This window comes from Telopea speciosissima, chromosome 5 (genome assembly GCF_018873765.1).
Source record: "Telopea speciosissima isolate NSW1024214 ecotype Mountain lineage chromosome 5, Tspe_v1, whole genome shotgun sequence".
NCBI classification, from domain to species: domain Eukaryota; kingdom Viridiplantae; phylum Streptophyta; class Magnoliopsida; order Proteales; family Proteaceae; genus Telopea; species Telopea speciosissima.
Window position 1 is genome coordinate 65,957,478 of NC_057920.1, and position 25,822 is coordinate 65,983,299.

A 25,822-nucleotide genomic window follows, 5' to 3' on the forward strand; every position below is an offset into this window, starting at 1 on the left:
TTTGATGTTCCACTCTATGTTTGCAGGGATACTAGTGAGGCATCCAGCTATTGGGCCACTGTGCAAGATTTGGGCAGTTGGGCTGTAGGGGTGTGAGGTTGTAACTGTACTGCATGAAACAAACTAAACATTCTGTACCGAGGAAAAATGACAAGATGTCTGTAGGATTCTCCGGTATCATATGAACTTCTGGGCTGAAGCGTTGTTCTCTTAATGATGCATTCACATCTTTGCATATCAGCTGCTCCTTTTTTCCAGTTCTAGATTTGGTTGGAAAACTTGATGTCAGATATACAGAGCCAGTAATCATGCGGTATCTAAGAAATGTTAACTTATGTGGATCGAGTTTGGAAAAATTTATTTTCTGAATCTTTTTGTCCACATAGATGATCTGACAGTCTTGAGTATATTGCAACTCTACAAGTGGGAAGTATTATCCTAAAGTTTACTGTAGTTCAGACTTTAATGCGACAATAGATGGTTAACAGCCTGATTGCAATCTTCATTTTGAAAGTTAGTACGCTCTGTTTGATTATATGAATGATATATTGCTTTCTTCAATTCTTGGATAACTTATTGTTTTCTGTGCCTCAATAAAAAAAAAAAGGGCATACCCAATGCCTCAATCCTAACATTTTATTTATTATCCATGCCACTGCATCTTGTTGTATCCTTAATGGTTCTTTACATCTACATTGTTTAAAAGCTCAAATAGAGCTAAGTTCCTGGATCTGCTGCATGCTTACCAGAACTTCTCAATGTAGAAAGTAGAAATTAGATACAAGTGATGAAGAAATAAAGAATGCCTTCTTGTCTTACATGGCAGCCTATGGATGATTGATGCTAGTTTTGTATAGAGAAGGGCAGCTTAAGAATTGTTAGGTCTGGGGCATTTCACTTTTTAATCATGGGCGTTGAAAGAGGGAAATGGAAGCGATTTGAACACTATATCCAACTTAAATCCTTTCTATGTTCATTGATGTCATATGAAAGAAAAGGGGTCTTCTTGAGGATTTATTTGCTTACTAAACATCTTGTTTGCTTTGAAATTTTCATTATCCAATGGTTTGATCTGTTTACTTTTTGAAAAGAGGACCTTATATGTGAAGTTAGATTCAGATGTTTTAGTACGTGTCTATGAACATGCTGTTAGACTAAATGATGTCTTGAATCTTCATTACATTGCATGCAATAGTTGTCACAAGAGGCTTCATAAGTGTTGACATCAACTCCCTCGCTAGTCGCCATTGTTGATGTAGTTGAAGAATGCAGCTGAGACGGATGAGAAGAGGAGGAAAAGGAGGAGTTAATTGACCCAAGTTTAACTTGTTTTGGAGACATAAAAAGTGACTATAGCTCTCTAATTGCTTGAATAGTAGGACATTAGGACATGGTTCTTGATATCATATACAAGTTTCTGTGTAGAGACACTTACTATCGTGGACCAAAATTACTAATTTGTTGTCATTTAAAAAAAAAGGTTTTTTAATAACAATTTTCTAATTACTTTTGACGGGAAAAAAAAAAATCTTCCCAAGTACTTACCACCAACCTCTCCCTCTTAAATAAAAGTCCAATCTAAGTATGTAGTGGTTCACTTTCACGGAAGGAAAACAAAACTTACAATTGAGTCATGACTCATGACCAGTACTTACATTTAATAGAATTTGAGCAGCAACATATTATAGATGGGGTTCATGAGTAACAAATGAACAAGACATGATATGTTGATTACAATGAACTCTTCAGGGCTCAATGATGTGTCTTTCCTTTCTCAAATCTCAACTAGTTTCTTTCTGTAACAAATAAAATGAGTCAAAACTATTGGAATGTTTCAGGAACTTAAGTAAAAAGACTAGAGGGGAGATTGTCTCTGCATGTATATGAGAGAGAGAGAGAGAAAGAGGGAGGTACTCACAATTTAAGAGTAGGACATTGGCCCAATCGCTATTCTTGTTCACATCTGCCAATGAAAACAAATACATTTTACTCCTGCTGTATGATAGAAAATCTTAGTCAAAGTTGATTGTTCTTGTCCAGAGAGAATTTTGTAAGGCATATTGAAGGCTCCAAAGATAATTATTTTAGGCAATTAGGTGTCTATCTTGAAGCTAGTCTTTTTTTCCCGTAAGATCTTGAAACTAATTCGTATTATGTTATAGTATTCATCAATTCAAAAGTTAAAAGGGCTCAAGCATGTAGATAAGATTTTATATATGTTTGATGTTTATCAAGTTGATAATTATTGTTCCATTGTTTTATGAAGAGCAATGGAATTACATTTTGAAAATTTGCAAGGTAATTTAGGATGACCATAGTGTTGACAAGAGGCAGTGCAAGGTCCACTTAGGAGATGAGGAAAAGACTCTCTAAAGCGTACTTATAATGTTAGGGAATCTATAGCAGCCATGCACCATCTCTGTCATTGCTACATTACAACACAAACAATGAGGTTGGTTCCTCCCCGTTGACGAAATTGAAAGTCCAATTTTTAAGCGGCAAAGAACGAAAACGATAAAACAGTGTGATCGTGGACATGCCTATCCAGGTAGCCTTCTTCATCACCTTGTTTTCCCCTGGAGATCTTATAGTTTCCTGAGGGGGAAAGATTAAAAAAAAAAAGTGAATTTTGGGCTTTTGTCCCTGATTTGGTATTTTGAGGAATTCGGCGGTGACCATTGTTAGGTAGTCTCTCACCTGGATTTCAATCAAATGCAAGAAAATGAATAAGCAAATGCAATGTCTCCTGAGTGCATTAAATACTCTCCACACTTTCTGTGCTTCAGAGAGATTCAATCTCATCTCCCACTCACTTAGAGCTCTTCCCTGTTTTTCCTGTTCAAATCCCAAACTAAATGTCATTCAAATCTTTATGGTATCAAGGTCACAACATTTTGGGCTTGATTGATGGACTCGATCAGCCATGTATACATCCCATTGAGGTTCATTATTCATTCGTGCAGAGTGAAAACCCCAATTATTTATCTTTGTATTCATTTATACATGTATCTCACTTGACACATTCAAAAGACCTGAACTCAACTGTCTCCACAAACATAATGAAGAAATACGATCCAGGATTCCTAGATCCAATCATATCTGACCCATTGACACCCCTTGGTTAAGGTGGAGAGAGGTTTAACAGTGAAAAGGGAAAACATTTCAATCAATAATGATAATTTGGTAACTGGCTTCTGCAACCCAAAAGTATGCAGTCACTCTCAGGTCTTCCTGATCAGATGCACTCGCTTGGAGAGGGTGAAGCAGAGGAGGGTGGAGTGTTGTGACCTGTGATGTAAAATTGTAAATGTTCAGAGTTGAATACTCAGGGTTATGTCTGAGATGATCTGAAAGGCTACAAGTCTTTATTGAAATGTATTAAGTATCTTGAAAAAATTCCATTGGTTTAACTACCTTTCTCATATTTTTTTTATTTCCCTTTGATGCAGAATTTCAGCAGATGAAAGAAAGATGAAACAGGTTAGAATAGCATGCGGGTTGGTCTGGTTCAATTCTGAACCTGTTCTCTGATTTCAAATTTAGCATGAGTTAATGTTCACGTTTACTATTCATGCCTAGTTTTTATTTCAATTGTTATTAAGTGTTAATAGTTGGTTGGATATGGAACTTTATGAGTCCAGCCTTGTTTTAAATTGCTTAACTTCATTTTATGTAGAGTTCTAATTAGTTTATACTACCTCCATAGCAAGCTATTGGCTGGAAGAGGTTTAAGGTCAGTTTGAGTCTGTTTTTGTGTCTTTTATACAAGGTTGTAAGGGGATTCAGCACTGTATCTGAATTTGATGAATAAATTGGCTTTTGCCTTTGGTTCTGTGATATTCAAAGCTCTATTTGCAGTGAGATGTAATAAAGTTTGGTGGGATTCTTGAATCTTAATTCATATCTTCTCTTCCTCTTATCTTCTTCTTCTATTGATTTAACAGGTCAGATTTCTTCTTTCTTTCCTATGCATGTCTTTTCTCTCCTTCTTTTCTTTAGTTTCTGTTTGCTGAAGATAATATAGCCTGTTTATTGTATCCTATTTTGAGGTAGTTTAAAGTTCTAACCTGAATATTAGTTTAAAAATCCGGTTTTTCCAATCGAACTAGAAGTACTATTATTATTATACTTCTTCTTGATCTCAATTTTCAGATCTAAATATTTCAACTCTGATTTCAGCATGGTTCGAGGTCTCGTGAGATCTCGGTGATTTTCTCGGTTTCGATAAGACTCGAGTCGAAACCACATGCAATACCAAAACATTACATGGTTTTGATCTTGCCGAAATCTTGGTCCGATAGCTCATTTTGGCAAAAAAGATACCAACTCGTTTGATATAAATACAGTCTCTACGAGATCTGGTTGAAATTTCAACTAGTCTCAGTGGCTCTCGGTGGTTTCGGTAAGTTTTGAAGGAAAACACCTCAAAACCTCACTTTTTTGCCCAAATCTCACCAAATCTTGTCTGGAACAAATAAACTTGTCACTCAACAACATTTGAAGAGATTTGCTGCACATCAACATCATTTGGAGGAGATTTCAACTTGACGAGACTTGGTCGAAATTTTGACCAGTCCCAGTGGGTTTTGACTGTGAATGCACCAACACCCCCCCCCCCCCCCAACAAATGCTGATTTTTTTTACCAAATCTTACACATCCAAGCTTGGAACAAGTGGATTTTTTAAAAAGTCAAGGTTTTACTTGCAGTATAGAAATTTCATTTCTATTGCTTATTTAAGCTGTTTAACTTGAATTATATGTGTTCTAATACTAAAGATTTTGTGGGATTGGTCATATCAGTATATATATACAACATACGCTACCAACCTAGGGTCCTAAGTCAAACTACCATTTTTGGGGTATTTTAAAAAAACGAAGGGTTCCACAATGTTTATAGGGCCTAAAATAGGCTATTCTGCAAGTTTCATGACCGAATTAGGTCATATGGCCACCAAAACTAAGGGCCAAAATTTGACATTGAAAACGCTCCAACTTGGCCAAGATCTCGCAGATTTACTAAGACAACTCGGTTCTTTGGCTGACCAAAACCAGCCGAGATATCAAGACCTCGAACCTTGGATTTCAGAACACTTTTCTAATGCTATTACTGAATAAACTCTGTTCATCGTGACTTGAATTATTCAGTTTCTACCATCAGTTTCCTAGAGTTCTAATTCAAGTCTGACTTCTTAAAATATCTCTGTTTTGACTACATTTCTGAGATATGGTTTTAAATTATTATTCTCTTTTCTGTTGAGTCTTTGTTGTTGTTTATCTATTATTTTGTTCATCATTGATTGCTGTTCTGAATCCTCTAAATTTAGCCATTGAATTCCAGTTTTTGATCTGTCCTATTTCAAGTAGGATTCTTCAATAGCTTGGAATTTGATAGTTGGTGTTCTTTCAAACTTAAGTATTTTATTCTCCTAACTGAACTGATCAATCAACCTGAGTTCTGTCCATATCAGACTTATTTTGACTTCCCTAATTGAGTTTCTCCAATCAGATCTGTTGTTCCCAATCCTTCAATCCTAGAAAATTCGTGGTTTTCTAAACCTTGCTTTAGGTGGTTAGAATCCCATTACCCTTCTTGCTAAAATGGTTGCCAAAGCATAATAATGCAAAATAGATGCTTCAAACTTCAAAGACAGCCATCCATTATGAGTTTCTATGCCATACAAAGGTTCAACAACTGATGTTTCTACCACAATAAACAAACTCAATGTCAATGCTGGTTGACAATATAATGGAGAAGCAAAAAACTTGACATAGAAGTGACAATAATTTTTGAGAGGAAGGAGTATTTACAAGGTTTACTTTGTCCCTGCGAGTTCTAGCTTTAGATTCATTAGATACAATCCATGGCTTATCTGAAGCTTTTGCCCAACTTGATTAACTTCTAGCTTATACCAACTTATAATAATTAAAACTCAAGTATACCACAAAGTGTTAATATCTAGAAGAACTGGGGTGGGGGCCGGAATAAGATTAGGTTGGGATCTCAAATTCCATCTGAGAGAATCCATGAAATTGCCATGCCCCGCTTTTTGTTGGTTCTTGATCATTTTCACATAAACGTATTCCATTTTGTGATCCTCCTATGAAGAAGAAATTAAATTAAAATCACATATGGCATACATGAAGTATAGATAGAAATATTTACCAAAAAAAAAAAAAAAGTATAGATAGAAATCATAAATATCTGAATATAGAATAAATACCTCAATATTAGCTGCAATACAGCTCTGCTTTTTATTGTGGTTTTGCATAGTAGACACTCTGTCAGTAGTCCTCCATCCAAACAATTTATTACAAGAAGTCAGACCCACTTGTGGTTTATAGGCTTTATTGCCATACGTCATCTATTATTACCATGGGGATTTGGGCAATCATGGACCACTCTTCTCCTTCCTTCTTTTGGTACCGTTGTGTCAGCATTGGACAATTCTGGATCTCCAAACGTTTAAGAGAGGTCAGGTCAGAGAGTCCATCATATAGGGATTCAAGAATTGGGCAGTCCTTGATGCAAAAATCCCTAAGGTTGGTGGGAAGCAGGCCCTTTGGAATGGATACGAGAACATGGCATCCACCAATGGTGAGATGTGAAAGAGATACAAGCTTATGAAGGCCTGATGTATGTAGGGGTTCAAGATTTCTGCACTCCATAAGAAAAGAGCACTCCACAATTTCCAGTTGTTTAAGATTTGTGAGTTTGTGTAGCCCCTTGGGCAAGGAATTAAGCTGCCCACAATTTAGAATTGATACTTCTCGAAGCATTGAGGGTAAATCTATGTCTGGAATGGATTCAAGAGCAGGGCACTCTTTGATTTCTAATCTTTGGAAGGACGTGAGGCTGTGCAGTAGTCTCATGGGCAGGTACTCCAAATTTTCACAATCTATGATCTCCAATTCTTCAAGCGCAGGAGGTAACCCTGTTTCCTGGAAGGACACAAGAGCAGGGCAACTATCGATTACAAATTCTTTGAGAGACGTTAGAGTGTGTAGCTCCTTGGGTAGTGACCTCAGATTCTCACAATCAAAGATCTTCAATTCTTGAAGCGCAGTGGGTAACCTTGTTTCTTGGAAGGACACAAGAGCAGGACAACTTCCGATTACTAATCTTTGAAGAGACGATAGAGCGTATAGTTCCTTGGATAGTGACTCCAGATTCTCACAGTTTGATATTCGAAGAATTCGGAGTGCCGTGAGGTTGTGCAGCTGTAGTCCAAGAATGTGCGGCTTGGCCACCATGGCTTCTGTCTCATTATTGAAGGATTTGGAACAACAGATCTGCCTTATTTCCAAATTTGAATTGTCCAGAGTCCCACAGAGTTGGGACAACTTTTTTCTTGGCCCCGCATCGAGTGTGGCCAACAGTTGAAGATTAGTCAAGTTATCCACTCCTACTGGAATTTTATGGAAACCCCAATGTGCAGGGAGAACAAGATATCGAAGGTTTACAAGGTTACCCATATCTTTAGGCAACTGTTTAAGCCTCCCACAGCCAGTAAGGGTCAACAATTGTAGATTGTAAAGATTTCCAATTGAGTTGGGTAACTCCACAATATCAGAAAACAAGAGATCAAGAAACCGTAGATGTTTCAACTTGCCAACTGAATTAGGCAATTCACAATTGCAACAATTTCTGAAACGTAGCACACGCAGGAAGTGGAATTGGAATTGCATGGTGGGCAAAAAGTACATGGGATTACCTACAATATCATTTAGAGTTAGAAAGGTGCGTAAGCTTTTCATGGTCTCAAATTCTATCTTCTCAGCATCATAACTGTCCATAACATAGGACAAGTGACGGGCTGTAGTAAGAACTTGGGATGGCTTATCATACACTCTCCTACAATATATTCCACTTGAAACAAATTGTGCTAAATCATGGATCAGATCGTGCATCACAAATCCTGATCCCGTGATACAGGATGACTCAAAAAATGATCTTGTGCTAAGCTCTTTTGATAAGTCAATAAACAACGGGCGTCCCGCCAAAGCATGACGATGATTAGATAACTCAAAGAAGGACCTCATAAATAGTTCGTCAAAATACCCAGCCCCTACATCTTCCAGCCGTTTTCTTTCTTTTGGTTGAACAATACCTTCCGCCATCCACAAGACGACTAATTCCATCTTGTTGAATATATAGTCTTTGGGAAACAAAGCACAGTATGCAAAACATCTCTTCAGAAGTGGTGGCAGATGATGGTAGCTCAACATGGGTGATGGAAGGATCTCACTTTCGCTGAAATCCCATATTTTATTCTCCAAAATAGCTTTCCATTGACTACTCTCTCTTTTATCCCGCAAGAGGCCAGCAAGTGTCTTTACAGCCAAAGGTAAACCCTTACATATTTTCACAATTTCTTGCCCAAATAATTCCATCTTTTGATTTGCATCAAAGGTATTTTCTTCCATGAAAGCATGCCTTCGGAACAGTGCGCACAATTGATGCAACACCTTTGTTCCGTGTTGTAACCAATATCTTGATTCCTGGTGTACCGAATGCAAAAGCGGTGCTGAAGGCATCCCATCTCTCGTAGTTCTTGTTCCACACGTCATCTAGGACCAATAAGAATCTTTTCTCCCTTAAAGCTTCTTGAAGTTTCACCTGTATCAGGTCTAGTGAATTGGGAGGGGATGACCTAGTGACTGACTCTAGAATTTCTTTGGTTAACCTCACCACATCAAAATCCTCTGATACACAGAGCCAAGCTTTCAAATGAAAATGCTTCTTAACTTTCACATCGTTATAAACAAGTTGAGGAAGGGTCGTCTTCCCAACTCCACCCATGGCGACTATGGGTAGCACTGAGAAATTATTGTCATTGTCACTGGGACATTGAGCTTTGTCTGATAGCAACGATCCAACAATCTTCTCCATATCTTCCTCTTGGCCAAAAACTTTATATGTATTCACCAAAGAACTCGTTGGTGGCCTTTGACTGAATACCATGGGCCTTGAGGACCCAAATCCCATCATTCCCATGCTCGAGTTCAAACCAAGAGCAACACCTTCTTGTGCTACACTTTTTAACCTCTGGTTGATTTCCCTTACTTTAGATCCAAATCTCTTAATTTCCGGCAGCTCTTCAGCAATGTTATAAACCTTAGGCCCAATGCCTTTTATTCCTTCTAAAGTTCCATTGATGCTCTTAATTGCAGATTCTGTTGCATATGGGTTGTCATTGTTGGCAACCAAGCACAGAGCAGTGATGAGGTGGCCAGTCTTGAGGCTATGACAGTGTCCAGTGGCTCAGGAAATGTTGTTGGTTGCAGTTCAGAGCATTACAAGCATGGGTAGCAGCGATACAAAGTGTTTGGAGGCTTATGGGTTCCTATTTCATAAGTCACCGCGGCTGTGCTACCTTCAGGTATTTTTTCAGTGGGTCCCGCATCAGAATTTGGAAGAGGTTTGAACTAGAAAAAGTTAGTTCGTCGAGTCCTCTTTCCAACGGTTCAAACGGTTCGTCAATCCGACGTCAAATGAGGGAGTTATGATTTTTTCCGTTTGGATGCGCAGATTAGAAGCAAATCTGGAAAGTTGGATTTCAAATTTTGCTCTCGGGCAGCAGCTTAAGATCACTTTTTGGTCTCAGGGGTTTAAATGCAAATAAATTTAATTAATATCTATGATGACATAAATAAGTGAGGTTAGAGGGCTCTTTTTGAAATTATCAAAGTTGAAGAGATTTTCAAAAAAAAGGAAATCATTACTCTCCCATGTGACGGTTGTGAATGGATGAGTTAAAAAGCTTTTCAAAAAGTCTTTGATTCCATTTAAAAGCTTTTGATTGGTTCTTCAAAAAGCACTTTGGAAACTGTGCCAATCTCTCTCTACCTTAAGAGAAGTACTCTAATCAGTGCTTGATTGAATTCTTTTTATGTAAATTCCATTGGTCCATCTAAAAAGGGCTATTTAGTCTTTTACTTGATCTTTTGTAGAAAGAAGAGAGAAATGGTTCTTCTTCTTCTCCTAGTGAAAAAGAAGCTACAGAACTTTGGAGAGGTTAAGGAAAAAAAAAAAAAAGGAGAAAGGAGAGGGAAGAAGAAGAGAAGAAAAGAAAAGAAGAAAGAGGGGTTTTTGCTTGAAAAATAGAGCAACCAAATGGGTGAAGATGGAATCTGATTTCTCTCTCTACATTTTTTATTTTTGAAGAAATAGAAGGCTGTTGTGGGGTTCCATCAAGCTGGTTCTCAATGGTTTTTGAAGATCTATTTATGGAGAAATTGGGGTTTTTGATTGGTTCTTGAAGAAATACAAGAGGAGGAAGAGACAAGAAGAAAGGAGCTATCTGTGCTCCCCTTATGGCAGTGTGCACTTGAGAACCCAAGTTTCTCCTTGCAAGGGAAGAGTTAGTAGTTCCAGTGGGCTCCATCACATTTGAGATCGGTACAGACAAATGGTTGTAAAGCTTCCAATCTTCTATTTTTCTTTGTGATTGTTTGTGTTCTCTATTTTTACTAGTGTTAGGTGATACATGTTGATAACCTAAGCTAGTCTGAGCTTATTTGTAGGGTATTGATATAAACCCAACTCTATTGATTTTTGTCCTGTATTTAGTGGGTGCTAAATACTGGGAGTGGGTGCTCTCAGGCATTGGGTACTTTTTGTACTGGCTTAATTTCCCTCTCAGTTCTATACTGAGAAAATTTGGGTGTGGGTGCTCCCAGCTGTAGGTGCAGCGAAGTTGAGTATTTGAGCAAATACGAAGCCCATAGTGGCATTGCTTCGTGGATGTAGGCAACTTGCCGAACCACGTATACCTTGTGTTGTGCGTGTGGATTTTTGCATTATATCTTTATTGTTGCATTTGGAGTGTGCGGGCTGCAGAATGGGTGTACATACTTGGTAGAGCCTTTGAGTCTGGCTGGGGTGTGTAGACGACCTTGTGGTTTGTTTTCGGATCCGCCCAGTAATTACCAGTGCCAGTGGCGAAGAAATTGAAAAATTTACATCACTGATTCACCCCCCTCTCAGTGATAACCATCGAACAACAATTGGTATCAGAGCTTGGGACTCAGTGACAGCTTCAGAGGCAGCTGAGTGATTCAGGGTTGGTATGGCTTCAGGAGAAGGGTCTTCAGGAAAGGCACCACACTTTGATGGAACAAATTATGCTTTTTGGAAGAACAGAATGGAGACCTATCTGGGGTCTCTTGGATATGATGTTTGGGCTTCAGTGTTGAATGAATACACCATGACTGGTGTTGCACCTACAGACAACCAAGAGAAGAAGAAATATGAAAACAACAGTAAAGCCATGCATGCAATCAAAGGTGCTCTTATTGACAGTGAGTTTGTAAAAGTGATGGAATGCAAGTCTGCTAAACAACTCTGGGACAAGCTAAAAAGAATCCACGAAGGAGATGCAAAAATCAAAGAAGCTAAGCTCCAAGTTTATAGAGCTTAGTTTGAAGGATTGAAGATGTTGAATGAAGAAAATATTGAAGATTATATGCTTAGAGTCAATGGGGTTGTAAACTCCATCAGAGGACTGGGAGAGAGTCTAACTGACTCTGTTGTTGTGAAGAAAATTCTTAGATCTCTACCAGATAGACTTGACTCCAAGGTTTCAGCTGTTGAGGAAGCTAAGGATCTAGAAGTACTTATCTTAGATGAGCTACATGGGATCTTTACAGCTTATGAGATGAGAAAAGGCAAAGGAAAGTCAGTTGACAAAGAGGCAGCATTTAAGGCAATGAAGAAATTGAAAATAAAAGAGCAACCTGAAAGTGAAGAAGAAGACAGTGATGATGATGATGAGATCATAGCCCACTTCACCAGAAAGCTAAAAAAGGGGACAGGGAAGTATAAAAATAAGCTTCCATTTAAGTGTTTCAACTGTGGTAAAGTTGGACACTTTGCAGCTAAATGTCCCCACAAGGGGTAAATGGAGAGTGATGATGAAGAAGAAAAGAAAACAAGTTTCAAGGGAAAGAAGAAGAAGTTTTTCTCCTAGTCATCCAAGAAAAATCAATTCAAGAAAAGAAGCTTCATTTCTAAGAAGAGCAATGACACATCTGAGGAAGAATCTGAAGATGAATCAGATGATGATGTAGATGATCATGCCATTTTTATGGTGTTTCAAGAAAAAGAGGATGAATTGCCAAGAACATGTACAACTTCTGAAGATGAAGAAGAAGGAGAAGTGAACTTTGAAGAAGAGTTTAAAGCTGCTCTCAAAGAGCTCAAGAAAGAAAGAAAGAAGGTTAAACAAGTTTCACAAAATCTTAAGGAACAAGAACAATTAGTTCTTCAGCTGAAAAAGCAAGCAGATGAATCAAGAAAATTTTTAGAAGATCTTGAAGAAAAGTTATCATAGAAAACTACAGAATGCACAGAGCTTGAATCAGAAAATCTATCTCTGAAGGCTAAATTGGAAGAAGAGTCCAATATCTTAGCTGAATATTCTGATTTTCAGAAGGAGATTGATGCTCTCAAGGCAAAGGTAGCAGAGTTTGAGAATGACTCAAGTATGCATGACATAGATACATCTTCACAAGTGCATCCTAGTAGCAAGAAGCTTGATGAGATCCTTAGTTCTCAAAGATCAACTCACAACAAATTCGGTCTTGGATTTGTAGGAGAATCATCAAAGAGTGCCAAGGATAAAGGAAAAGGCACAGCTCAAAATCCTATTACTGTGAAGGATAAGAGAGTTGAGAAAAACAAAACTCCACCCCATAAGACTAACCATGCTAGACAACAACAAATGGCATGGCCAGGCAAGAGAGTAGAGAACTTTGGTTATTACTATCCTTCTCAACAGAAAGCTAGAAATGTTGTTGATCACAGGGCTCAGTACAAATGGCAAAGAGAGCCAATGAGACAAAGACAGTTCTTTCAAGGTCATTGTTTCAAGTGTAATACTTTTGGACACAAAATTTCAGATTGCAAATTCAATCTTGGTCCACCAAACTTTGTTGATAGGAATCCTTTTGCACCCTTAATGGATGTGATGGTTGAGTGCTATAAATGTAGCAATTATGGACATATTGCCAGGGACTGCAGAACTGTATTTCCTCCACAGAGATCATATAACAGAGATAGAAAGGGCAATGTCAGAAGTGTTAAAGCAACCAAGCCTAAGAAACAGATTTCTAGAGAGAAGCAACTACAGAAACCTCAATCAAGAAGCAGAGTTTGGGTTCAGAAGAGCAGTGCAGAAAATGGCAACAGTTCTATGGTTGTACAAACAGCTTTCAGAGCTCAAGGGGACTCAATACCATGGATTCTTGATAGTGGCTGCTCAAGTCACATGACAGGAGACAAGAAGAGGTTTGAGAAGTTAGAGACCTATGCAGGTGGGTCAGTGAAGTTTGGGAACAATGATGGTGCCAAAATAGTTGGAAAGGGTACCATTAGTCTCAACAATGGGAAGGTGCAATCCCAAGATGTCTTGTATGTGGAAGGGCTTAAACACAACTTACTCAGTATCAGTCAAATCTGTGATAGGGGACATGAAGTGGTGTTTAATAGCCAAGGCTGTGAAATTAGGAGAACAAGCACAGGGAAGTTGATGGCCACAGGAAAAAGAACTTCAGGGAATCTCTACACCTTGACAGAGACAGTTAAAGACACTTGTATGCTAAGCATAGAGGAAGAAACATGGTTATGGCACAGGAGGCTTGGACATATTGGGTTTAACAGTCTTGGAAAAATTTCTTCAAAGAAGGCTGTTAGAGATATACCTATTTTGAAAAAGCCATCAAACCATATTTGTGGTTCTTGTCAAAAAGGGAAACAGACTAGAGTATCTTTCAAGTCAAAAGAGTATCATACTAGTCAACCATTGGAGTTGGTGCACACTGATATATGTGGTCCTATGAGGACACAGAGCATCACAGGAGAGAGATATTTTATCTTATTTATTGATGACCACTCCAGAATGACATGGGCATATTTTTTGAAGCACAAATCAGAAGCATTAGAAATGTTCAAAGTCTTCAGAAAACAAGTTGAGAAACAAACAGGGAAAGTGATTAAATGTCTGAGATCTGATAGAGGAGGTGAGTACACCTGGACAAACTTCAAAGAATATTGTTATGAAAATGGCATCAGAAGACAGACCTCAGCTGCAAGAACACCTCAACAGAATGGTGTTGCAGAAAGGAAGAACATGACTATTCAAGAGATGGCAATGACCATGTTGATTGAAAATGGCATGGGTAACAAATTTTGGAGAGAAGCAGTACACACTGCAGTATATATTCACAACAGGTGTATGTTGAGAGCTCATGAGAACAAAACTCCTTATGAGATTTGGTTTGGTAAGAAAGCTACAGTAAGACATTTCAAAGTCTTTGGTAGCAAGTGCTACATAAAAAATACCAATTAAGATTTGGGGAAGTTTGATGATAGAGCTGATGAGGGCATCTTTCTAGGCTATTCCACCACAAGCAAAGCCTACAGATGCTACAACAAAAGACTTGGCAAAATTGTGGAAAGTGCAGATGTCAAGGTTGATGAGAAAAGAGATTCCTCTACTTGCTCAGGAGTTGATTCTATTGAAATTGAAGACCTCACTGAGGTGAGTGAAGCAGGTGAGGATAGGCAAGAAGGAAGAGATGAACATGGGCATGAACATGACAAGTTTGACACTGAGGCAGATGAGCAGGAAAGGCAAAGCAGGACTGTAAAGAATCATCCAGAAAATCAAATTATAGGTGATCCTAGTGCAGGGGTGAGAACCAGGAGTACAGATAAGCAAACTAGAAGAGTGTACTCCAACACCTACTCTCTTCTCTCACAAGTTGAGCCAAAAACTGTTGAGGAGGCAAGTAGAGATGAGAGCTTGACCAGATTGAAAGAAATCACACATGGGATTTGGTTCCTAGGCCAGTTGACAAAAATGTAATTGGCACAAAATGGGTCTTCAGAAACAAACTCAATGAAGATGGTCAAGTTGTAAGAAACAAGGCTAGACTTGTATGCAAGGGATATGCTCAAGTAGAAGGTATTGATTTTGAGGAGACTTTTGCTCCAGTGGCAAGACTTGAGGCAATCAGATTATTCCTAGCATTTGTTGTTCACAAAGGTTTCAAGGTTTATCAGATGGATGTTAAGTCTGCTTTCTTGAATGGCACATTGGATGAAGAAGTTTACATAGAGCAACCGGATGGATTCCAACTTAGTGAAGATTCTACACTTGTCTGCAGGTTGAGGAAGGCTTTATATGGGCTGAAACAAGCTCCCAGAGCTTGGTATGCTAGATTGGACACCTATTTATGTCATTTGGGTTTCAAAAGGGCATGGTGGACAGTAATTTGTATGTGAAATCAATGTAGATAGTCAGCTTGTGGTAGTTGTGTATGTAGATGACATCATTTTTGGTGGCCACAAGGATGAGATGTGTAGAGATTTTGTAGAGAAGATGCAGGCTGAATTTGAAATGTCTATGTTGGGTGAACTCTCATTCTTTTTGGGGTTGCAGATCAGTCAGCTAAAAGAAGGAATTTTTATCTGTCAATCCAAGTATGTGAGAGAAATGTTGAAAAGATTCACCATGGAAGCGCAAACCTGTCAAGACACCCATGATGATTGGATGCAAGTTAACTAAAGATGATGCATCCCCATCAGTTGATCACACCACATATAGGTCAATGATTGGAAGTCTCTTGTACTTGACAGCTAGTAGACCTGATATTCTGCAGGCTGTGTGTATGGTTGCTAGATTTCAGGCTGGGCCCAAAGAAACTCATGTAGCAGCTGTGAAGAGAATTTTTAGGTACTTGAAAGGTACTAGTGACTATGGCCTGTTGTATACCAAAAGTAAAAACTTCACATTGTCAGCTTTTTCAGATGCAGACTGGGCAGGTGATGTGGATGACAGGAAAAGCACCAATGGTGGTGCATTTTATTTGGGTGGCAGTTTAGTGGCTTGGCTTAGCAAGAAGCAAGATTCGGTCTCCCTTTCTACTGCAGAGGTTGAGTATATAGCAACCACATCATGTTGTACACAGGTATTGTGGATGAAACAGATGATGAAGGATTTGAGTGTTGAGGTCGATAGGCCTGTGGTGATTTATTGTGATAATACAAGTGCTATCAACATCTCAAAGAATCCAGTCATGCACTCTAGGACAAAGCACATTGCAATAAGATATCACTTTTTGAGAGAGAAGGTCACAGAAGGAGTGGTGAGATTGGAGTTTATCCCCACAGCAGAACAGTCAACAGATATCTTCACAAAACCATTACCCAAGGAGCAGTTTGAGTTCCTCAGGCAGAAGTTGGGAGTGGTTCTTATTCCCAGGCATTGAGGTGCAGAGGGGCAGGGGGAGCATGCTTATTGTAGATGATTTGCTCCCATTATGGGCTCAGGGGGAGTCCTTGTACATCCCTTTGTACTTGTTGTCAAAGGGGGAGAGAGAGTCTTCATCACTGTATGGGGAGAATTCCTGTCCTTCATAGGGGGAGAAAATGCAGGCTTTGCAAGCAGGGGGAGTTTGAGTATGTTGTGTTGGTTGTAGATGCAGGCACACAGATGATGAGAAGGTTGCCAACAACTCCAAAGGGGGAGATTGTTGCATATGGGTTGTCATTGTCGGCAACCAAGCACAGAGCAGTGATGAGGTGGCCAGTCTTGAGGCTATGACAGTGTCCAGTGGCTCAGGAAATGTTGTTGGTTGCAGTTCAGAGCATTACAAGCATGGGTAGCAGCGATACAAAGTGTTTGGAGGCTTATGGGTTCCTATTTCATAAGTCACCGTGGCTGTGCTACCTTCAGGTATTTTTTCAGTGGGTCCCGCATCAGAATTTGGAAGAGGTTTGAACTAGAAAAAGTTAGTTCGTCGAGTCCTCTTTCCAACAGTTCAAACGGTTCGTCAATCCGACGTCAAATGGGGGAGTTATGATTTTTTCCGTTTGGATGGTCAGATTAGAAGCAAATCTGGAAAGTTGGATTTCAAATTTTGCTCTCGAGCAGCAGCTTAAGATCACTTTTTGGTCTCAGGGGTTTAAATGCAAATAAATTTAATTAATGTCTATGATGACATAAATAAGTGAGGTTAGAGGGGCTCTTTTTGAAATTATCAAAGTTGAAGAGATTTTCAAAAAAAAGGAAATCATTACTCTCCCACGTGAAGGTTGTGAATGGATGAGTTAAAAAGCTTTTCAAAAAGTCTTTGATTCCATTTAAAAGCTTTTGATTGGTTCTTCAAAAAGCACTTTGGAAACTGTGCCAATCTCTCTCTACCTTAAGAGAAGTACTCTAATCAATGCTTGATTGAAGATTCTTTTTATGTAAATTCCATTGGTCCATCTTAAAAGGGCTATTTAGTCTTTTACTTGATCTTTTGCAGAAAGAAGAGAGAAATGGTTCTTCTTCTTCTCCAAGTGAAAAAGAAGCTACAGAACCGTGGAGAGGTTAAGGAAAAAAAAAAAAAAGGGAGAAAGGAGAGGGAAGAAGAAGAGAAGAAAAGAAAAGAAGAAAGAGGGGTTTTTGCTTGAAAAATAGAGCAACCAAATGGGTGAAGATGGAATCTGATTTCTCTCTCTACATTTTTGATTTTTGAAGAAATAGAAGGCTGTTGTGGGGTTCCATCAAGCTGGTTCTCAATGGTTTTTGAAGATCTATTTATGGAGAAATTGGGGTTTTTGATTGGTTCTTAAAGAAATACAAGAGGAGGAAGAGACAAGAAGAAAGGAGCTATCTGTGGTCCCCTTATGGCAGTGTGCACTTGAAAACCCAAGTCTCTCCTTGCAAGGGAAGAGTTAGTAGTTCCAGTGGACTCCATCACATCTGAGATCGGTACAGACAAATGGTTGTAAGGCTTCCAATCTTCTATTTTTCTTTGTGATTGTCTGTGTTCTCTATTTTTACTAGTGTTAGGTGATACATGTTGATAACCTAAGCTAGTCTGAGCTTATTTGTAGGGTATTGATATAAACCCAACTCTATTGATTTTTGTCCTGTATTTAGTGGGTGCTAAATACTGGGAGTGGGTGCTCTCAGGCATTGGGTACTTTTTGTACTGGCTTAATTGCCCTCTCAGTTCTATGCTGAGAAAATTTGGGTGTGGGTGCTCCTAGCTGTAGGTGCAGCGAAGTTGAGTATTTGAGCAAATACGAAGCCCATAGTGGCATTGCTCCGTGGATGTAGGCAACTTGCCGAACCACGTATACCTTGTGTTGTGCGTGTGGATTTTTGCATTATATCTTTATTGTTGCATTTGGAGTGTGTGGGCTACAGAATGGGTGTACACACTTGGTAGAGCCTTTGAGTCTGGCTGGGGTGTGTACACGACCTTGTGGTTTGTTTTCAGATCCGCCCAGTAATTACCAGTGCCAGTGGCGAAGAAATTGAAAAATTTACATCACTGATTCACCCCCCCTCTCAGTGATAGCCATCGAACAACAGATTCCATGCCTGAGTTCAACCAAGAAGAAACACTACTTTCAGTTGATGGAGTGAGAGGAACAGGATTGCTTACCTGTTGGGTTTGGTGAGCAGATTCCATTTTCAGGCTTAGAAGTTCAGTGGCATACTCATCCAGTATGTCCTCAGCATCATAGAGGAGTTGTTTGAGATGGTCGAGCCAGAGTTTCACAGCACCGTTGGTGAATTGCTTCACTTCAGCTTCATCAGCTAATGCTTGAATCATGGCTGACGTCCGCTTCAGTGACTCCACTTCATCCAAGTCGATTTTCCATCGAAGTAAGAATTCCATAATCTCAGGAGAGGCAAACCTGTCGAAGGCCACCTGAAGGAAGGCCGAGAGGAAGGACCCTCCAATGAGTTGTCCCATAGCTGACATCTTCTTCTTTCAGATGGAGAAAAAGTTGTAAAGCAAAGAGAGTTCGGTAACAGAAGCAGAAATATTCAGAGAGAGGCAGAGACAGAAAGATCAGAAAGAAAAGAAGGAAGTGAGCAAACGTTCTTCGATGTCGGTACTGTAGATAAAACTGTAAGTTGACAAACACAATTTTTTTTTTTTTGGGTAGAAAAAAACAAACACATTAGGTGGGAGTGGGACCCTTACGTTCTTTGTTCTTTTCCTGTGCCCTTTTTTTTTTTTTTTTTTTTTTTAGAACTTTTTGTCCTTTTCTTTCATATGACATCAATGAACATATGAATAATAGATAGTGGTTGCACTTGCTTTTTTGTCTCACTTACATGCATTCTACCAATAGAAATTGTTGCTTCTTCTATATTTGGGTTTTTAATTAGTTTTGTCTTTGTGCTTTCAAACCTAACCAATAATAGTTCTCTGATTGCTTTTTCTTTTATAGTAGAATCAGATTATTTACTTTACTTTGATTTTTCATTTTTATTATGTGGATTGAGTTCAGAAAAATATGTTTTCTGAATCTTTTTGTCCACAAATGATCTAACAGTCATTGGAGTAAATTGCAACTCTGCAAATGGTGAAAATCTTGATTGCAATCTTCTTTTTGGAAATTAATATGTTTTGTTCGATTATATGAATGATATATATTTTGTTCTTCAATTCTTGGATAACTTGTTTCATGTGCCTTGATCCAAACATTTTATTTGTTGTCCATGCTACTGCATCTTGCTGCATACTTGATGGTTCTTTACATTTACTAGGAACTCCTTTTGCTGGCAGAACAACCACAACATTGTAATTTTTAAAAGCTCAAGGCAAGCTTCTTCTTTTTTTTGGATCTGCTGCACACTTACCAAAACTCTCCTATGTAGAAACAAATGATGAAGAAATAAAGAGTCCTTGTCTTACATGCCAACCTATGGATGATTTGATACTAATTTTGTATAGAGAGGGACAGTTTAAGGTCTGTTAGGGTCTGAGGCATTTCATTTTTTAACCATGGGCATTAAAAGGGCAAAATGGAAGTGATTTGGACACTATATCCAACTTAACTGCTATCTATTTCATTAATGTCAAATGAAAGAAAAGGGGGGTCTTCTTAAGGATTTATTTGTTTATTGAACATCTTGTTTACTTCGACATTTACATTACCCAATGGTCTGATCTGTTTACTCTTTTGAAGAGGACTTCATGTGTGGAGCTCATGGTTCGTGATCTCGGTATTTGCTGGATTGGAACGGATCAATTGATACGGATCGGGATCGCCCAAACTCGGGCAAATATGACACTTTTGTCCCTGTTTTCTTATTAAAAAAAGAACTAATTTTTTTTTACATTTTTACCCCTGTCCGTACAGCTGGATCGGATCGGTATCGGTATCGGGATCGGTCTAGGCCGATACCGATCTGATCCGATACCTCTAACCATGGTGGAGCTGGATTCAAATGTTTTAGTGAAGTGTCTATGAACTTGTTAGATTGAATGATGTCTTGAATCTCCATTGCATTGTATGCACTAGTTGTCACAAGAGACTTCATACATGTTGATATCAACGTACTCCCTCTTGTCATTGTTGATGCAGTTGAAGAATGCGGCTGAGAAGGATGGGAAGAAAAAGAAAAAGATTTAACTGACCCAAGTTCAGCTAGTTTTAGGGACACAAGAGATGACTAAAACTTCAAGTGCTTGAATACTAGGACATTAGGACATGGTTCTTGATATAATCATATACACGTTTGTGTCTAGAAACATTTACAATTGTGAATGGAAATTCATATCTGAAATTTTCTTCCAATTTGTTATCATTTTCTCTTTTTTTTTTAACGACAATCTTCGAAGTACTCTAATGAAAAAAAGAAAAAAAGAAAAAAATTCTTCCCAAGTACTTGTTGCCGACCTCCCTCTTAAACAAGAGTCCAACCTAAGTAAAGAGTGGTTCTCTTTCACGGAAGGGAAGCAAAACGTACAGACCAGTACTCATATTTAATAGATTTGAACAGCAACAGATTACAGATGAGATTCATGAGACATGAATGAATAGGACTTGGTTCTACTTGGTAAGATCAGTGTGTGTGTGTGTAACTGGGTCATGACCAGTACTCATATTTAATAGATTTGAGCAGCAACAGATTACAGATGAGATTCATGAGACATGAATGAAATAGGACTTGGTTCTACTTGTTAAGATTTGAGAAAACAGGGTGGGAGTTCCGGAATAAAGTGGTACTTAGATGCATAAAATAAACTACTAAGGAAAAGCCTTAATAAGTGGGCTAGAGCAACTGGGGATGGGTCTAGTTGGTTACAAGTTAGTAAAGTAGGCTGTAGTACAAATTTTTTATACTATAACATCAATTTTACATCCAACCAAACGGCTCTGCTAAATAATTTCACATCACTTCATTACAACCAAAAAACCCAAAAGGGAGAAAAAAAGTCCCCTTCACTCCCCTTGCAACAAAACGGCGATCGAGATCCTCTCCAATTCCTCAAGTGTGGCAGTGCGGCAGTGCTAGGTGGAGATGTTGATACCTGGCAGCTGCCGCATCCAATGGTCCAAGCTCATTGATATGGACCGTTAGATGCGCAGCTGCCAGGTGTCGACATCTCCACCTAGCACTGCCGCACTGCCACATTTTAAGGAATTGGAGAGGATTTATTTGCACAAAACAGAGCCAGTATGTTGATTACAATGAACCGTTCAGAGCTCAATATGTGCATTTCCTTCCTCCTTTCTCAAGTAGTTTCTATCTGTAACAAAAAAAAAATGAAAGTCAAAGCTATTGGAATGCTTCAGAAACTGAGTTTAAAGACTTGAGGGGAGATTTGTCTCTACATGTCAATGGGAGGAGAGAGAGATACTCACAAATGCAGAGAGAGGACATTGGCCCAATCGCTGTTCTTGTCCACATCTGACAATGAAAAACAAATACACTTTACTCCTGCATTTATGTTGGAAAATCTTAGCCAAAGTTGATTGATCTTGTCCAGAGAGAATTTTTGAAGCATATTGAAGATTCCAAAGATGATTATTTTAGGCAATTAGGTGTCTATCTTGAAGCTAGTCTTTTTTTTTTCCGTAAGATCTTGAAGCTAGCTCATAATATGTCGTAGTACTACAACAACAACAACAACAACAACCATAACCATAAACTTATCCCAACTTAATGGGGTCAGCTACATGGATCCTAGAAGAGACAATAAAATAATAATAATAAAGAAGTAAAAGGGGGCATACAAGTAAATAGGTAAAATGGGGAGGGGGCATACAACAATGACACAAATTAAATGGGTGTCGACAGAGTAAAAAAGAGGTAAACAAAGGGGGGGGGGATACACCATCGACACAAACTCTAGGGCATTGACCCTTCTTAGCTACGTACTGCTTCTTAACCGACCAACATGCAGCTCTAGGTCTCGAAGTGTAGTGTAAAACAAAAAACAGCAACACAACATCAAGTCCAACTAAATGAGATTGAATGTATGGATCTTTGATCTCCAATCAGCTCTATTTGAGGTCATATTAGGAACAAGGTGTTAGCAAAGCATGTCTTTCTTCACCACTTCTCTTAAGGTTATCTTAGGCCTTCCCCTGGTTCTTTTGGTTCCCTCAATCAGAATCATGTCACTCCTCTGCATTGGGGCCCTTGAAGGCCTCCGTTGCACATGGCCAAACCACCTCAAATGACTCTCTCTAAGTTTATCATGTATCGGAGCTACTCCCAACCCAGCTCTAATATGATCATTCTTTACTTTATCCTTCCTAGTTTTCCCACACATCCATCTCAATATCCTTAGTCTACCACACCAAGTTTATTTATATGACACTTCTTCACAGCCCAACATTCTGCCTCGTACAACATAGCTGGTCTAATGACAGTCCTATAAAATTTTCCTTTAATCCTTAAAGGGATACGCCGATCACACAATATTCCGGTCGCGTCTCTCCACTTCATCCACCCTATTTTAATCCTTTAAGCAACATCGTAATCTATGTCGCTCTCCTTGTTTATGATTGATCCTAAATATCTAAAGTGGACACTTTGCGGAATCTCCCCCTCACCAATATTCACCACTTCATTAACTGTCCTAGTGCAGCTAAAGTTACACACCATGTACTCGGTCTTAGTTTTACTTATCTCCAGACCTTTTGATTCCAAGTTTGTCCTCCATAGTCATAATATGTCATAGTACTCTTCAATTCAAAAGTTAAAGGACTCAAGTATATCGATAAGAAGTCACATACGTTAACTGATGTTTATAAATTTGAGAATTATTATTTCATTTGTTCATAAAATAATAGCATTTTTATAGTCTTGAACTTGCATATTCCCAGAAAAACAAATAAGCAATTTTGGCCAACAGAGAACAAGTAGCCTTTTATTTCAGAAAATTTTGACTTAAAATCAATACAATCCATTACTCATAATCAACAAGTCCATTATAGAACCAAAAAATAAGGAAAGGAAGCTACAAAAAAAGCAATGGAACTACATTTTGGAAATTTGGAAGGTAATTTAAGATGACCATAGTGTTGACCATATGTAGATGCAAAGTCTACTTAGGATATGAGGGAAATACTTTCTAAAGCATACTTGTAATGTTAGTATCCGCGCACCATCTCTAGAATTGCAACATTAACAAAAACAACGAGGTTGGTTATTCCCCTCCTACGGAATTGAAAGTCCAATTTTCAAGAGGCATAAGACTTTATTGAAATGTAACAAGTATCTTGAAAATTTTCCATTGGTTTAACTTTCTTTCTGTCTTCTTCTTTATTATCCTTTTGATGTAGAATTTCAGCATAAGAAAGAAAGATAAAACAGGCTAGAATACCCTGCGGGCAGTTCTCTGGTTCAAGTTTAGCATGTGTTACTATTCACATTTACTATTCATGCCTAGTTTATTTTAATTGTTATTAAGTGTTAATAGTCGGTTGGACAAAGGACTCTATGAGCCCAACCTTGTTTTTAAGTTTTTTTTTACTTCATTCTATGTAGACTCTTAGTCAGTTTAGACTTTAGACTACCTCCATAGCAAGCTATTGGCTGGAGGAGATTTAAGCTTAGTTTGAGTCAGTTTTTGAGTCTTTTATATAAGGTTGTAAGGGGCTTCAGCCTAACACATAAATTTGGTGAATAAAAATTGGATTTGGACTTTGGTTCTTTGAGATTCAAAGTTCTATTTACAGTGAGATGTGGAAAAGCCTGGTGAAATTCCAAGAAAAGGGTTGGTGGGTGGGATTCTTGATTTATATCTTATCTTCCTCTTATACTCTTCTATTGATTTAACAAGTCAGGTTTCTGCTTTCTTTCTTGTGCATGTCTAATGTAGATCATAAAGCATGAAGAAGAAAGAAGGACTAGCAGTCATTCAGACCAGCCCATTGAGCCAGTCCAACCATTCAGCCCATTATTTGGTCCTTAGAGCAATCCTTCGGGAAGTATTTTCCGGCTGATATGGGGCTATCACATCTGCTGTGCAAGGAGAAGATTATGAAGAGATTTGATTACTATTTTAGAAGTTAATGACAATGTTAGGATTTTTTATTTAGTATCTATTTCAGTTACTAGACATTAATTAGTTTTCAGTTACTGTTTTAGAGTTTCTATTTTGTAATACAACTTTGGTAACTATCCCATAGCCATAGGGAGTTACTATTTTATTTCAATGGTTTTATTCATTATTAATAAAAGGAGAGGCCAATGTAGTGCCCACGATTTGAGTTGATAATGAACTCATGGTTTATGCCAAAGAGCTTGTGTGATGCAGCTGACTGTGAGATGCAGTAAACTTTCCCAGTGAGATGCTATAGGGTGACTGGTGAGATGCTAGTTGAGTCCTGAGTGGAAGACTCAGGTTATATCCTTTTCCTTCTTTTTTTTTTTTTGGTGAATAGCCTTTCCTTTTCCTTCTTTACTTCATTATTTACTATCTTCTTCTTTCATTTCCTGTTTCAGTTCTTCTTCTCAGTTACTGTTGTTTCCAAAACCCAATCTGAGAATCAGTTTGTATTATTAAATTCTGGTTTCAAATTTTCTATTTGTGCAAGGTTAACAACCCCTATTACTCATTTCGGTTATCAATCTGTTCATCAAATTAGTAACTTACAGTTTCTTACTTACTATGTTGCTTGTTTTTCTATTAACCATTCAAATACTCTTTGTCCAGATTGTTATTTCTCAGTTTCTATGCTGTTTTCTGTTATTTCCTAATTCTGGTTAGATAGTTACTAATTCTGTGATAGTGATATAACTCTCAATCTAACCTTCGGATTTGGATCAAATTTTGATATCATGCTGAGCATTCAAATAGGTATCATCGACTAGTATTCCAGTCTTATCTGTCCACTCTATTGTCATTTATAGAATTGACTTTATTGCGGGATTCTATTAACCCTGTGATTCTGGATTCTTTGGTTTCCTGGTTATTTCTATCATGTGACTAGGACACCATCAATGTCTTTTTTTCTCTTTCTTTTCTTTAGTTTCCTTTTGCCTGAAGTTAATATAGTTGGCTACTGTATTCTCCTTAATATTCTATTCTGAACTGGTTTAAAGTTCTTGCCTGAATACTAGTTTAAAAATCTGTTTTCCGATCGAACTAGAATTCCTACTACCATTTTCTTCTTGGTCTTAGTTCTCTGATCTAAATTTTCAACTCTGGTTTCAGAACACTTTTCTAATTTTATTAATTAATACTGAATAAACTCTGTTAATCCTGACTTGAATTATTCAGTTTCTGCCATCGGTTTCCTAGAGGTCTGATTCAAGTCTGACTTCTTAAAATCTCTCTGTTTTGATGATTTCTGAGATAAGGTTTTAGATTTTATTCTCTTGTTTCTGTTGAGTCTCCATGGTTGTTTATCCATTGTTTTGTTCATCATTGATTGTTGTTATAAATCCTCTAAATTTAGCCATTGAATTCAACTTCTTGATCTGTCCTATTTCAATTAAGATTCTTCAATAGCTTGGGATCTGATCATTGGATTTCTTTCAAACTTAACTATTTTATTCTCCT

At 38.2% G+C, this 25,822-nt stretch overlaps 3 protein-coding genes across 3 annotated transcripts; all 3 read right to left on the reverse strand.

Annotated features, from left to right (window-relative positions):
• Window positions 1–6,328: 6,328 nt before the first annotated feature.
• On the reverse strand, window positions 6,329–7,256 carry LOC122661195 (disease resistance protein TAO1-like). Its single transcript, XM_043856535.1, has 2 exons — window positions 7,164–7,256; window positions 6,329–7,022 (listed from the first exon to the last, which is right to left on the reverse strand). Exons 1-2 carry the CDS (start codon window positions 7,250–7,252, stop codon window positions 6,347–6,349), a joined length of 765 nt encoding a protein of 254 aa, XP_043712470.1. The 5' UTR covers window positions 7,253–7,256; the 3' UTR covers window positions 6,329–6,346.
• A 44-nt stretch (window positions 7,257–7,300) lies between these two features.
• LOC122663303 (putative disease resistance RPP13-like protein 1) lies at window positions 7,301–8,392 on the reverse strand (the record flags this gene model as incomplete). The annotated part of the gene is made up of 1 exon (XM_043858987.1): window positions 7,301–8,392. A coding segment is annotated over exon 1 (1,092 nt), but the record flags the coding sequence as incomplete, so codon positions are not given.
• A 13-nt stretch (window positions 8,393–8,405) lies between these two features.
• Window positions 8,406–18,845, reverse strand: LOC122663304 (putative disease resistance RPP13-like protein 1). The gene is made up of 2 exons (XM_043858988.1): window positions 18,373–18,845; window positions 8,406–9,172 (listed from the first exon to the last, which is right to left on the reverse strand). The coding sequence occupies exons 1-2, from the start codon at window positions 18,767–18,769 to the stop codon at window positions 8,406–8,408; spliced, it is 1,164 nt and encodes a 387-aa protein (XP_043714923.1). The 5' UTR covers window positions 18,770–18,845.
• Between the last annotated feature and the right edge of the window lie 6,977 nt (window positions 18,846–25,822).

Coding starts and splice junctions, on each gene's coding strand:
- LOC122661195 (XM_043856535.1), bottom strand. CDS start 7,252: ATGGTGGCCAAGCCGCACATTCTTGGACTACAGCTGCACAACCTCACG. Junction 7,023..7,163: donor TCAAACTGTGAGAATCTGGA/GTCACTATCCAA, acceptor TGAGAATCTGAG/GTCACTACCCAAGGAGCTAC.
- LOC122663304 (XM_043858988.1), bottom strand. CDS start 18,769: ATGTCAGCTATGGGACAACTCATTGGAGGGTCCTTCCTCTCGGCCTTC. Junction 9,173..18,372: donor GTTGAACTCAGGCATGGAAT/CTGTTGTTCGAT, acceptor ATGCAACAGAAT/CTGCAATTAAGAGCATCAAT.